The following is a 15,223-nucleotide window of genomic DNA, read 5'->3' as shown; positions in this document are numbered from 1 at the left end:
TTTTGATTTACTTAAGCATATCTCAATTATCTGTATTCAACCTGATGGAGAAAAGACCTGCATAGAATACCAAAAAGTAGGTGACACTAATCAAATTGCTTTTATGTGATTTTCCAAATCAAAGATAAAACCTCAACTACATACAAACAAGCAGATATATGTACATACCTATATAAATTATCCTTTTGCTAAACTTACCACAATTTCAACTTGGTCTTAGTATTATTATCTGTGGCAGGACCGACTGCTCCCCTACATTTCCTGAGTCTCTTCCAATTAAACAGGACAGTGTGACTAGTTCTGGCCAACGTAATGTGGCTAGATGTAATGTCGGTCACTTCCAGGCTGAATTTCCAAGGACAACTCTTTAGTCCAGTGGTTCTCAAACTTTTTGAAGCCGGGGTGCATTTAAAATCCTACAAATAATTGTAGGCGCACTATATACAAATTTCTGAGAAATATGTTACAATAATTAAGTCAAATATTAAAGAAAAAAATATATATAAAGTCCAAGTGTGCTTTTATGGTAATTAAATGAAATAAATAAGACAAAATTAAATTTATTTTGACATTAAAAACCATTGTTACATTTTTTTGTTATGCTTTTTAGAATTCGTAAAACAGAGGGGTTAAAAATAAAAAAAATGACAAAAAAGTTATCTTTTTATATAAATATATATAGATACATTCTTAGTAAGATTTAGTAACTTTGGCAGGTCCTGGCCCTAATGTGTTAAGTTTTTCATTCCTGAGTTTATGAGAAATATGGGCCTGATGTGTCCTAGCGATTTCTTCAATGTTTGGGCATATATTATATTTGAAAGGCAAACTCTCATTTCCTCATCAACACATTGGAGAATTCCTCTCTTTTTACTCTTAATTATGTTGAGTGCAGAAAACCCCCATACATATCATCTTAACTTTACACCAAACAAAGACAGAAGAAACTTGCCTCCATTCTTTCTGGGGAACATAGGGGGTAGTGTAAACAATCCAGCACCACAGCTTAATAGCCTTTTGCAACCTAATCAGGCAAGTGAGGTGGGTGGTTGCGCAGATTGTCAGTTTATAGCCAATTCCCCACACCTCTGTCCCCCAAAATCTAAACTCCAAAAACCCTGTTGTTTTTTGGTCCCCAACAGGCACGTTTCTCTGGAATACTATAATGGCTTAACCTGATATGGAGAGAGCGAGGAGGGTAAATGTTCCAAATGGTGTAACTAGAAGAGAGGAACAACTCCACAGCAGGAACCCCTGAATTATGGCATGGAGCAAAGCCTCTTGCCAACTCTGCTGGGACCTGCAGTGCTAAATGGAAAATGACCTTCTGTTTAAAATTCTAGAGGGCTTTGTTGCTGCAGCAACATCTAATCCATTCTCACCAATATATAAGTATTGGTCCTTTCTGAACCAGAATAGATATATATGATTCTTGGTTGTCATACTTTGTTTTAATTTGAAGACAATAAACAGTTCAGTTGCAGAAAAAACTAAAATCTGGAGACAACTTCTTGTAACCAAGTATTCCATGTAAAAAATGGAAATCCTTCCCAAGTTAAAAACCCAGGCTGGGTTCGGGGATAGAAGCCAATTCTCTTACTAAAGCCAAGATTGAAGCATCTTCATTAATTTAACCAGATAGTATTTATTTTTATATCTCTGTTCTCCTACTGCCTAAACTTGTTAAAATTTTCCTTAGAAAAATCATGCCAGGCATTTTCCTTTTCCTCCATGTGCATAGCTCCAGCAATTCAACTCAATCTCTTTTCCTTCATTATTTAATGTAACATTTGATATATACAAAAGAATATGATACAAGTGTAAGTCACAAAGCACAGTAAAAATTCATAAACACTTGTAAATCCACACACAAATCAGAGGATTACCAACACTGTATGACACATGTGATCCTCGCCCACTTAATTCCTTACTTTACCCAAACAAAACAGCTATCTTGAATTTTGTCTACATTTTTATTAGGTTTTTTTTTGTCACCAGTATATGCATCCTTAGATGATTTATTGTCAGTGTTAACTTTCTCTCAAACTTTTAATTTTGAAAAATTTCAAACTTATAACAAAGTTGGCAAAGTTAACAAAATTTAATTAAAAAAATTTTAATTTAAAAAAAATCCAAATGCCCTTTACCAGCTAATATTTTCCACACTAGCTTCATTTCTTTCTCTGCGCACACATAATTTTTCTCTTTTGCTGAACCATATGGAAGTCAACATAACATTTCATCTTTAAACATTTAAGAATATGTCTTTTAAGAACATGGACATTCTCTTATTTGACTGCAATATTATAATGCTACCTAGGAAATTTGACATTGAGAAAATAATCTTATCTAATATATAGCCTATGTTCAAATTTCCCTAATTTCCCAATGTCCTCTCCATAGTCTTTATTGTACAGTATTTGAACCTAGAACTCAATTAAAATCATGTATTACATTTGTCACATCTCTATAGTCTCATTTAAGCTAGAACATTTCCTGGTCCTTAGAAACATATATGTATATCAATACACATGAAATATATTTATTATTTTTGTCGAGTCTAGGTCAGTTGACACAATGAACCAGATCTAGAAGGTAAAACAGCACTGACAGTTACCTTCAACTATATGCCTCTTAATACATGTGTAGTTTCCCTAACAATAGTTCTAAAGCAGTGATTTTCTACCTTTTCCATCTCATGCACATATAAACTAATTACTAAAATTCTGTGGCACCCCCCAAAAAATATTGTATTTTTTGCCAACCTGACCCAAAATAAGTAGGTATAATTTAGATTCATTCCACAGGACAGCTGTTGCTGTGTTGCCTATTAGCTTTTTTTTTTTTTTTACAATCTGAGGGAAAAAAGGTCACTGTTCCTGACTAGTTAGGTATTGAATGTTTAAAAAATTCTTGTAGCACACCAGTGTTTCTCTTGCAGCACATGGTTTAAAAACTGCTGTTCTAAGAGTTCAAAAGCTATACAAATTGTTCACTGTCACATAATACAAATTTGTTTCTGAAGTATTTGTAACAATTCGTAGTCTTACCAACAGTTTGAGACACAGACTCTCTACTACATCTTGTCAGACTTCATATTTTTTGCCCTTGTCTAATTTAATTTCTGCCACTACAGGAGGTATAAAATGGTATCTCATTATGGTTTTGATTTGCAATCCTTGGTTGAATACCTTTCAGACTTACACTGGGATTTCTTTTCTTCTGTGAAATGCCTGGGCCTGCTTCTTCTCTTTGTTTTCTTTTCGGTCATCCCTTTTATTAATTTGTGGTGCTTTCTATCTCTTGGATATATATTATAAATATCTTCTCCCAGTTTATAGCTAGTCTTTTTTCTTTAAAGTATCTTCTAATAAATAGATAGTCTAAAATTTAAATGTGTAAATTAATCTATCTTTTACTTTCTGTTTCCTATGTAAGAAATTTTTTGTTTGTTTGTTTTTGAGATAATGAAGATATTCTCCTACATATGCTTTTTAAAGGTTTCAAAGTTTTGGCTTCCACATTTATACCTACATTCATCTAGAAATGGATTTAGGTATACGGGCATAACACAGAAGGTCCAATATTATTACCTTTTTCATATGTATAACCAACTTGCCTCACCATCATTGACTAGACCAGTGGTTCTCAACCTTTCTAATGCCGTGACCCCGCAATACAGTTCCTCATGTTGCGGTGACCCCAAACCAAAAAATAATTTTGGTGGCTACTTCATAACTGTAATTTTGCTACAGTTGATTCGGAATGTAAACACCTGATATGCATTATGTATTTCCCGATGGCTTTAGGCGACCCCGCCGGGGTCGCGACCCACAGGTTGAGAACCGCTGGACTAGACCTTCCTTTCCCCAGGAATCTTCACTGTCATCTCTGTTACTTAGTAAGTCTTTGCATATGCAGGTATCTATTTTAGAGCTCTATATTCTGTTCCATTGGTTTCTTTTGTTTAGCTCTACCAATACCACACTGTCTTAATACAGAATTAAAATAAGTCTTGATATCTGAGAACAAGTCCTTTCTACCCTGTTCTTCAGACTTGCATGGTTGTTCTTCATCCACCACCCTTCCACAAAAAATTGAGAATCAACTGGTAAAGTTCCACAACAAATCCGATGACGATTTTATTTTAATTATATTGAACCTACAGATCAATTTGGGAATAACATCTTTACAAAATTAATTACACCATTTAAAATTACTTGTGAATAAAATTTTTCATTTTTTTCTGCATACAGATCTTCTACATTTGCTATGTTTATTCCTACATATTATATTTTTTATTACTATTACATAGTATATATTTTTTTCTTTTTTGTATTTCTCTGAAGTTGGAAATGGGGAGGCAGTCAGACAGACTCCCGCATGCACCCGACCGGGATCCACCCGGCATGCCCACCAGGGGCGATGCTCTGCCCATCTGGGGCATTGCTCTGTTGTAACCAGAGCCATTCTAGCGCCTGAGGCAGAGGCCATGGAGCCATCCTCAGCGCCTAGGCCATCCTTGCTCCAATGGAGCCCTGGCTACGAGAGAGGAAGAGAGAGACGGAGAGGAAGGAGAGGGGGAGGGGTGGAGAAGCAGATGGGCACCTCTCCTGTGTGCCCTGGCCGGGAATCGAACCGGGGACTCCCACACGCCCGGGAGGCCCACGCTCCACCACTGAGCCAACTGGCCAGGGCCAAAAATGTCCTTTATTTAAACTGCAAATTAAAAAAATTGAAAAACTACAAAAAGTTGATGAAAGATTATATAAAATTACATATTATATATATTCAGTAGTATGTTGGCATTATGAAGATACTTACACTGACTGTAAAATAATATGCTGATTATATAAGTGGTGGGAAAACAAGTGAGACATAAAGTTGTACATGCTAAAAGATTACAATTAAATTTTAAAAAAGAAACTAAAAAGAAATATGGCAAATATTAAAAGTAGGATAAGGATATTTTCTTTCTAAGCAATTTTTTAGTTAACTCCATAAAAAGAATTTATTTCTGTAAACTAAAAATTTAAGTTAACAGAACGCTTGCCAATACCCACCACTTCTTTTTCTTATGTTCCCCATTATAACAAACCGTCCCTTCTTTCCCTTCACATTTCCCAAATCCAAAGGAAAACGTTTTTTAATAGTTTTTTAAAAAAATTTTGTATTGACTTATTTACTTACTGATTTTAGAGAGAAAGGAGGAAGAGAGAAAGGAAGAGAAAGAGAAAAACATCGTTTGTTGTTCCACTTATTTACGCATTCACTGGTTGATTCCTATACACTGCTCACAAAAATTAGACAATCAGGAAACGTGCACATACCCCAGTACTTCCAGGAAATGCCTCTGTACAGTGCATTTTCACCAATGAAATAAAAGTTGGTTTTGCATCTCATTTTGATAATCAAACAACTTTCTTTGACTTGTCATTTGCTTTTCTGATGTTCTTATTTAATAATAAAAAAATAAGCTTCTTTTTTTTTATCACTTCATATTCATTTTGAAATATCCCCTAATTTTTGTGAGCAGTATATATGCCCTGGTCAGAGTTCAACCCACAACCTAGGTGTGTCACGATGATGCTCTAACCAATTGAGTTATCCAGCCAGGGCTCTCAAAGTAAAACTTCTATATTTCCTTGCATTAATGTGAACAAGCATATTCCTCCTAAAACCATTCAGCTGGCTAACTTCTAAAGCAATATCCTATGAAGAGGATAAACAAATTTTACCTTATTTCCTTCTTCTCTGAAATGAGGATTAATTATTTTTACAAATGAATAAAACAACTGACGAATTCTGGAATCTCCAATAAATGCAATATGTTTATCTACAAGGCAGTTCTTTGCTTCACTGTAATTGACAAAGAAAGATTAATTAAAATAAATAAATTCAGCATATTGAGATTTCAAAGCACATGGTTTGTGAAAAAAGTAGTACAGGATTTTTATACATATAGTTACTACTCTGCTTTGAAAACAGGTGGCCATGTGTGTTTACTGTACCAGCTCCTGTATGATCAACTAACTCTCAATGATAACAGCAACCATTTAGTAAGTTTTTAAAATGTACTATAACCATATTAAGTACTTCATAGTCATCACTTCAGAGTAAGTCTATGAGGTAGCTATCCAAGGCCCAAGGCAATGGCCTGTGGGTGAAGGACTCTTGCGTTGGGACTGCTTATCTCTCACCTGAGATAGAGCAGCTTGGCCAAAGCTCTTTCCCTAATGGTCTTGGGCAGACTCTTCACATGGACTTATCTCCACCCCTACCTTCCTTCAGCAATTCTCTATCACAATATACAGGCTGGGGCAGTTGTTCATATGGAAATAATAAGTAATAAATAAATAATAATGCAAGAATCAACTCGTGTTTTGTGTACTCACAACTGTAAACCCACTTTTGCCCACCCCTGTATTGAATTACCATACAGTACTTTCTTTGTTTCACCAACCCTTCTCCACTGGATATTACAGCCTTATCAAAGGAAGAAAACCAAACAACAAAATGGAGAAACCTTACCTGATTTTGTATTTATGCATCATACAACTGTGAGGTTGCCAAACTTTTTCTCCAAGAAATCTGCCACTTGAAAGAAGGTACTCACATGAATCATTGCCTATAACAGTGAAACACAACAGCGTTGTAAACAAGTTAAATTTTTATATGTTGGCTATCTGACCCCATGTAAGCTCTTTGAGCTGAGAAAGTACAGTGTTTATGCTTCACTATATCTTCTAAGTGCATATTACTTATCCATGAGAAACACCATAAATTTCAATACTTTATTAGTCAGGAGGATAAGAGTCACTAATGACAACACATACCTCACCCTAGAAGAGACTTTAACTCCTAAATGCTACAAGTCACTGCTTTGGCAGTTCCTTCTGCTTCAGGTTTTCTTTCTGGGGACACTATCTCAATCATAAACTATTCTTGGGGTCTGTTTATCACTCCTATTTCTAGTTGGGAAAGAAAAGTTTAACAGATAAAAGACTTTGCAAATGACTTTCTTCTACTCAACTATTATAATATGTAGTGTATTAGCATATCTGGAAGCCTCGTTAATATTGAAATATTTTATAATATTAATTTTTATAACTTTCCTGTGAGTATGCTACCCTTATTCTATAAATGTGTGAATAAAGAAAAACACTTATTCAAGAACCTCTTAAAAAGCTTAATAAAATTCCATCCTTTTACATTCTCGCAAAGATAAGACTTAAAACTATGTTAGTCACATGGTGGCCAAAGACACAGATGATCAGTATCAATAACAAATCGCAGATTTCACAGTTAGTAATATTCAGCCTCTCTGCTTCTCTTGATATCCCTTGCTTCCCTTTAGGATGACCAACCAACTCCTCCCAGTTGGGTTGGGGCTGTCACAGTTTTACACATGAAGTTCTACACCTGGGAAACTCTCCAGTCCTGTGTAAACTAAGAGAGATGGCCACTCTTCTTCCTTTGTTCATTTTACTTTCTATTAACTTAAATGACAGAAGGAGCTAAAAAGGGGGTTGGAGGCATTTAAAAAGTTCAAATATGTCAAATGGATGAGGGAAAAATGAGATGTCTGGATAAACTGGAATTTTAAGAAAACGTGTGTTATTTAATTTAATCTTGAGTTCTTTATTAATAGTCAACAGCATACTCTATTTGTTTTACAAATAGTTAAGGTCAGGATAGGGAGTGATAAGAGGAGTATTACAGAACAGGAATTGTACCAAACCATTCTGGAGATAGGGAATGGATACTTATAGTAGAACACATTTTTTTTCTCAATCTACTTATCCATTTATCTGGCCAACATACAGATAAAACATAATACAAATGCAAGACAGGTATGTACAAATAATGAACGTGTTGTTATTTCAATGTTGGAAATCCTAAAATAGAACAGGAAGGAAAAGTAAAAATACTGCATTATTGTGTTGGTGGAAAACTGAATAAGGAAAAGCATAATATCAATTATTAAAATTTGGCAATTATAAAAATAATAAGTTCTTAATTCTTTCTAATTGTTAAAAACTAGTTCTAGTTCCAAAAGAAACAAAATTAAGCTACATAACTAATGAAAGAAGAGTAAAGAAAGGACTATAGGACATCATTATTTTCCTAAAAACAGCACTCCTGCTGCATTCTTTTATAATGGCCGCAGAGCAAAATCCATAAATGTTAAAAAATTAGAATGAAAGTTCCATATTTATAGCATTTTTACCTTTTTAAATACATCTATTAAAGCCAAGTAAAAAGTAACACATTTTCTTAAAAAGTTGCAAATAAGTAGGTATTAATTCTGTTTTTCTTTCTTCCTTTTTTTCAAAGTTATTTGATTGTTTTAATAGAAGCCTAAACAGAAACACACCTTGATAAATATTCAATGTGAAATTACATTATTTGTTAACCATCTATATTGGTTATCAATACGATCTTCAAATAACCAGTTTCTTCTTCACCATAAAATGTATTTAAATATGCAGTTTTGTTTTCCTCCTCAATGCTACTACTCACTTTTTTTTTTTCAGTAGTTCAGTTAGTAGGAAACAACAGCTCTAACCTGATGAACCCATATTAGAGAAACCCCATGGCAAAACGGATTTGAAGTTGTCACTAACCAAAAAGCACTGTAGACACAGGATTTTAAGACTACTGGTCTTTCCAGGTAAGAAATTCTTAATTTGCTAATGAATGCTAGTTGATGATGAGTCTTCTTAAAATATTTTAAGATGCAAAGTTTTTTTTTATAATTCTGTGTCTGAACTTAATAGTCTCTGTACATCAGTTAAGGTCCTGTGAAGGACAGAAACCACCAGCTGTTTTAATAGAGACTCTAGTATAAAGAATTATTAGAAAAGTAAAAGAATTGTTAACCAAACAACTGAAAAGACAAGAAGAGACTGGCTTTTAATATTTGTCAGCCAAATAAATTAACGTGATTTAGAAAAGAAAACACAGAATTGCATACTCTAAAAGTTCTCTTTTTCTGGGGAAAAAAATTTTGGATCAAATCAGTAAATGTAAATCTAGATGTTAAAGGAAGTGAATGTGCCATATTTTTATTATGTATCCTAACCGTAGGCAATAAATGCTGGCACGTAGTTTCCCTTCCGAATTTGCCCGGAAAAATCCCAAACAAAAGAACACAACAAACCAGTCATCATTTTCAACTGCCTCATATAATTTTGATGGCTACTTCAATATAACTAGTGTGAGGTGAAAAGTTGCCAAGTCCTCAGATAAATCAAGCTATGAAAACACACACACACACACAGCAACTGCAACAGAATTACCTACTTCAGCTATCTCCAATACTAAGATTATCTAAATGAAAGGCTTGTCTTCCTCTTCATTTCTGTTATCTTAAGCATAAGCATTATGTTTGTCAATCTAAAGTTTCAGGTTTTTATGCATAATTTAAAAAGAATAATAGGATGATACTAAAAGCAAGCAAATTAAGTTAAAGACAAGTTTTTAAAAAGCTGAAAATCAATATGTAACACTGAAGAAAACATCATTGTGCTAAATAAAGCGTAGCTTGTATTTTCCTTTGAATAGAGTACCTCTGGCACACTGCACATTTAGAAAGATTGTTTCTTACTATCAACCATGAAAATATCAAGTTTTCCTAAAATTCAGCAAGTTATACTTTAGTCTATGCTGAAAAATCACCCTTGACATTTTTCTTCAGACAAGTTAGGGGTGCCTCCTTACAAGTGGTGTCATATGGATCAGGATTTCCCTGGCAGTCAAAGAAAGAAAAGTCTCAGAGAGCTAGAGCTACTTCTTTCTTGCTTTAATTTCTGAAGCTTTTAACTTACTTTTCTCCAAAACATGCAACAACTAACATTTGCATTTAAGATGCCTTGTGATAGATTTAGATCTCAACAAAATTAAAGCATTTGTTTCATGTTAACTTTATCAATTAAAAAACTGAACTATATCCAGATAGGAATAACTCCTAGGGCAACGAGTACTGGCCTCTTGTCACAGAAATAATGTATTAAATTTGTAACCACAATTTTAATGGACACTTTGTGATTAGTAATGTTAGGAACAGATACAATTTTGAGTATAGTTAAAAGATAAATTATTTTAAAAACATCATTCTACTATATTATGTGGAAATAATATTAATAATGCAGAAAAAAACCCCATACTTTCTAAAGTTGAGATCAGAACATACTATTAGAACATAATATTCAATTTAAAGCAAAAGAGCCAAATGCAAGGAGGAAAACGGAAGGAAATAAGGACTTTAAAAATCTATTTATCCAATCATTATTTATGAAGTTAACCTCTGTGTGTTAAGCTTTGATGATTTAAAGGTAAATAAAATACCCTTGGAAAGTCAAAGGTGTTTTGTGTGGGAAAGACAGACACAAATTATTATAATACAACATGGTGACTATGTACTAACTGCTGTGAAAACACTGACTTCCTAGTTCCTGCTTCTGTGGTGGTGACATTTGAACCAGGTCTTGCAGGAAAAAACAAAATCTGTATTTTCTTTGCAGGAGAGAAAGACCATTGCAGGCATAGAAAATCAAATATTTTTGAGATAGGTTAAAGGGCAAAGTGTATTTAGATGGTGAGCCTGGAGTTCAAGAAGAAGCAGGTAATAAGAAGTAAACTGGTCAGATTTTGAAGTTCTACACATGCAACTTTTAAAAAGACACTTTTCTGGAAAAAAAAGAACTGGAAAACTCTTGGCTGGTACTGTGAAGGTGACTTAATGTTTCTAAATGGTTCAATCCATGCCCCCCCCCCCCCCCAGTAAAATGCTATCCCATTCCATCTTCTCTGTTCATCAGCCATGTAAGAAGTGCTGAGAAGGGCAAACAATAACATAATGGCACGAGGCTGACGGACTGGGTTCTACCTCTTACCTCAGTCCCTGACAAACTGTATATCCTGAAGCAACTTAACCCCTCATGACTCATCTTTAAAATGTAAATAGTGTAACTCAAAGAATCTAAGCGCCCTGATTATAAGACACATCATTATTTTATGTAACAGTAGGGAAATGTTATCAACTAAAAACTTTATGACATGCAGTCAAAGATTTAAAAACTCATCCTGATAACAGAAATGTTTAAAATAGGGCAGGGAGGGAGGGATGAAATATGGTACATTGTGTCTGCCTCATAAAATGGTTATAAATACAAAATGAACTAGGTAACTCGTAGAACAGTTGAAACAGTTCTTGGCATATAAGTGTTGAATGTGAGCGTGTCGTGTTTGCCACGCTTTACTTTCTGCAGTGTGCAAGTCCTTTTACTTTTACACACATACTGAATATGTGTGCTCTACTGCATTCACTCCAACTTGCCAAGAGGTATACTCATACTCCCATATTAGAGATCTGAATATACATACAGCCTAAACCTCTCTATCTAATATAAGGTCTTTTTTTATTCTAAAAATTTATGATATTGTGATCCAAGTGTATAGTTCTCTTTGTGTGGAGGGCATTGCATCTGACTCGATTTTACACTGCCAAAGCATAAGGATGGTTAAAAAGTTCCTGGTAAGATTGTTTTTCCCCCTCTCTGGCTCAAAATTGACATTCAGTCTGGGCAAGTACACACACCAGGTGTCCTGCTTCACACTCACGGAACTGAAGCACCTAGGGAAACTGATGACTAGCTTCTGGAGGAGGCTTTATAAACAGCCCCAGATTGCTACACTGACTCATAAAATTCCATCTGACATTCTATTTTTCCTGCTGATGACAGATCTTGAAAGGATGAAATAACCTAAATATAATCATTAGTATCCAAGCTTATCCAAAGATAAAAGCAGAGTTAAAAACAGGAAGGAGGACTGAGGGAGAACACTAGATGTTTACTTTTAGGAATATAGCACCAAAGTTATAAAAAATTGAGTTTGATTATTGTTATCTTATACCAACCTAGCATATGGTTAATAGTAGTTACAAGAACTTTAATCAAAATTAGTATGTATTAGTGCACCAATGTTAATAGTTTTATTTCACCTATGATCTGTTACAGCAACTGCAGATGAAGCAAAGCCCTCCAGGTCATATGGCTGTGCTCTATAGAAGGCTGGAGGAGAAAGGCCAAAAGGGCATAAAAAATTGTTATCTTTTTAAATCGATTTAGTGTGTTTATATAGTATAAAGCTGTTCACCCAGTATGATACTACAGTATATGATTTTTAATCCTCAAGCATTGGAGAAAACACAGCAGCAAAATTGATCAAAACATTCTATACTTTGAAAAGATTTCCTGAGATGAGAAGAGAGCTCATATTCCAGAACCCTGTTTACTGGCTGTTTTGCCAACGTGGGTGTGAAGTTAAATGACAATTGTGTTAGATGCCCACCTGTCCATTACTCATTACATCTTTGACCAATTACTCTCAGTCACCAAGAGCTTTCATAACACTAAGAGCCCAAAGTAAAAGATTCTATCATTATTAATTTCCCTCAGCCTTTCAGTCTCTTTCCTAATGACATTTCTACAGAGAAAATTAAAAAAAAAGAAAGAAAATCACCACTAAGGATAAGTAAATATCCCTTGATTATTGAAAGACAATTCGTTTTGAAATAAGGAGGTCGTTGTTCCCTTTCCCCCTTCCCAGAGCTCAGGCCTCCTTTGAACAGCTTCCAACCTGGTTCACTGCCCACCTGGGCTCCTGTCAACTCCTAACTTCTTTTCATCCCCAGTGCCCCAGTGCCTTTACTTTGTAAAAAGTGTGCAACCAGAACCCTTCAACGTTTTTCAGAAAGAAACATAAGGGCTGGGTGACATCTCCATTTGGCCAAGGGCATCTTTTGCCAGCTGTCTACTCTGGTGACCAAGAAAAATGGGGCGGCCCTTGCCGCTGTCCAACAGCTCGGCCGCGGTTCCAGGGCAGAGGCCCGACGCCACCAAGGCTCCAGAGCCGGCCCCCAGCTCGGCCCCGCGCCAGGCAGAGGTGCCCCCTTGCAGGCCTGCAGCTTCACGCGCCCGAGGCCGCCGGGCCGCCCGCCTGCGCGCGAGCCCCGGGCCTGGCGCGTGTCCCCGGGCCCCGCTGGCGCCGGAGCCGGGCCCCCGGGAGCCCCTCCGGCCAGGTGCCCCCGACCTGACTGCGGGCGGCGGGGGCTCCGAGCCACGGGGCCCGTCCTGGGGCGGCGCGCCCTGGGGTCCGCTGGGTTGGCCGGGGCCGCCTGGCCCGCCGCCGGGGCCACCCGGGGGCGCGTGGGGGCGCCACCTCCCCCGCGGGCCGGGCGCGCGAGCGGGCGGGCGGCCGCGTGAGCGTGGGCGTGTGTTGGGCGAGGGGGCGGCCTCCCGCCGCCTCCCGCCGCCGCGGCGCCTCCTCCCCCGGCCGGGGCAGGAGGGAGGGCCCGCTCACCTCGGTAGCGGCGGGAGGCGAGGTGGCACACTGCGAGCAGCAGCACGGCCGCCAGCGCCAGCACCTTGGCGCTCCTCACGCTGAAGTAGTGGTTGATCTCCCGCTTGCCCAGGTTGTAGGCCAGAGCCGCCATCTTGGTTCCTCCATGACAACAGTGCGCGGCGGAGCGGGGAAGGGGCGCCGCACAGGGGCAGCACTGGGGCTGCCGCCGCCGCAGCCAGGCCAGGAGCCGCCGCCAGTCCCCGCGGCCGCCGCCCGCGCCTCCCGCCGCCGAGCCCGGCCCCGCCGCTACCGCGGCGCCTCCGGCCTCCGCCTGCCCCTCCTCGGCCCCGGCCGCCTCGGCGGCCTCCCCCCAGCCCCGCCGCCGCTGCTCCGTGCCGGTTCCCAAGGCGCCCTGGACGCCTGTCTCCTCCCCTTCCTCCTCCTCCCCTTTAGTCTCCTGCCTTAATAGCGGCTGCGCCTGCGAGGGGGGTCCGGATGCCCGGGGCACCGGGGTCACGGGCCCCAGACGGCCCTCCGGGGTCACCGGGTCACGGGCGCCTGCGGGCGGCTGCGGCGGCTGCACAGACATGGGGGTGAGGCGAGGGGGCCCGGGGCGCAGCCTGGCCGAACTGCGAGCCCTGGCGCTCTCTCCTGGCTGCCTGGCCACTACCTGAGCCCAGGTTGGGGCAATAGAACTACAGTTCCGGAATAAAAGTGCACATCCTTCCACTTCCTCCAAGCCGCACCTGCTCAGCGGGGAGCCAAGGCCACCCCATGTCACCAGTGCTTATCTTCAGCCCGTCTGTGCCCAGATGTTTGTTGCTCAGGCCAACGCTAATACCCAGGAACAACTCTCAGTTCACCGCCTTGGCCCATTTAACCTTTTAACTTGTTTTTTTTTAAGGCCTGTTTGCCCGGTTCCAGTGGGCGAAGGTAAACCAAAGTACCGGGTAGAGGGACAGAGTGAGCCTTGCTTAGCAGGGGTGTTGGTGAGAAAAGAACCTCTTTTATTTGTATTTACCCAAGGGTTGGCTAGGCGGAGGTGCCAAACATAGAGTATGCTCATGACAACCATTCCCGCTTGGAAAGTTGGTTAATGTGTTGTGGCAATAAAGTGAGCACTCCTTTGCCCTATTCAGTGCTTGTTTTCTATCCTTTGTCCTCTTAAACTAGTCAGTTTGGGGTCTGGCCTATGCTGCCTTCCAGGTGGGAATGGTTATTTATGTTGCTTCCCTTCTTGCCTTGTTCAAATTGAGTCATTGGTTAGCCAGGGTGTTTTCAAGTATCCTTTACAACTCACCCAGTTAGCCATTCTCTGAACTTGTGTTAATAGGTCCCTCTTAAAATTATAGACTGTTAGATAGGAAGGGACAGTGGAGATCTTGTCATCCCAATTCTTTTCATCCAAGGACTCTTTATTATGTTTTCATCCAGGGACACCATATCTTGAAAGATTTTGTCACTTAAATGAAATCACATATATCACTGTCGTGGATGTAATGGTAATAAGCAATAAAGTTAAGTAAGTGTACAAATACTAGGCACTGTTCCCTGGAAATGCTCACTTAATTCTGGCTGTCACTCTTTTAATCCAAGGATGGTCACATGGAAGAATTAAATCAGATACTGCAAAAAAAACATAATTCTGCTAACAATATGTGGTCTGTCAGTCACAGCCTAGAAACTCCTGTGATGTCATCAACAGCGAATTAGAATTTCTGATCAGTGTGCAATAACCAGTGTTAACCCACAGAGTTGACTTAATTCCTGCCAAAGGTAAAGAAACCTGACATTTTACTTAATTGCGATTTCCAGAAGGCTTTCTGAAATACTGCAGATAGCTTCTGGGCCTCCTCCTTCCTCTAGTTTAAAG

At 38.9% G+C, this 15,223-nt stretch overlaps 1 protein-coding gene across 1 annotated transcript in view; it reads right to left on the bottom strand.

Annotated features, from left to right (window-relative positions):
- CASD1 (CAS1 domain containing 1) overlaps nt 1-14,434 on the bottom strand; it is a 45,626-nt gene extending 31,192 nt beyond the window's left edge. The window contains exons 1-3 of the mRNA XM_066239166.1: nt 13,369-14,434; nt 6,532-6,628; nt 5,739-5,859 (exon numbers count right to left, since the gene is read on the bottom strand). Coding sequence (XP_066095263.1) covers nt 5,739-5,859; nt 6,532-6,628; nt 13,369-13,939 — 789 coding nt within the window. The 5' untranslated portion in view covers nt 13,940-14,434. The remainder of the gene's footprint in view (nt 1-5,738; nt 5,860-6,531; nt 6,629-13,368) is intronic.
- Nucleotides 14,435-15,223: the final 789 nt, after the last annotated feature.

The sequence above is a fragment of the Saccopteryx bilineata genome, chromosome 7 (assembly GCF_036850765.1).
Source record: "Saccopteryx bilineata isolate mSacBil1 chromosome 7, mSacBil1_pri_phased_curated, whole genome shotgun sequence".
Classification (NCBI taxonomy): Eukaryota; Metazoa; Chordata; class Mammalia; order Chiroptera; family Emballonuridae; genus Saccopteryx; species Saccopteryx bilineata.
The sequence above is the reverse complement of the archived record's forward strand: the minus strand, read 5'-3'. Positions and strand labels throughout refer to the sequence as shown.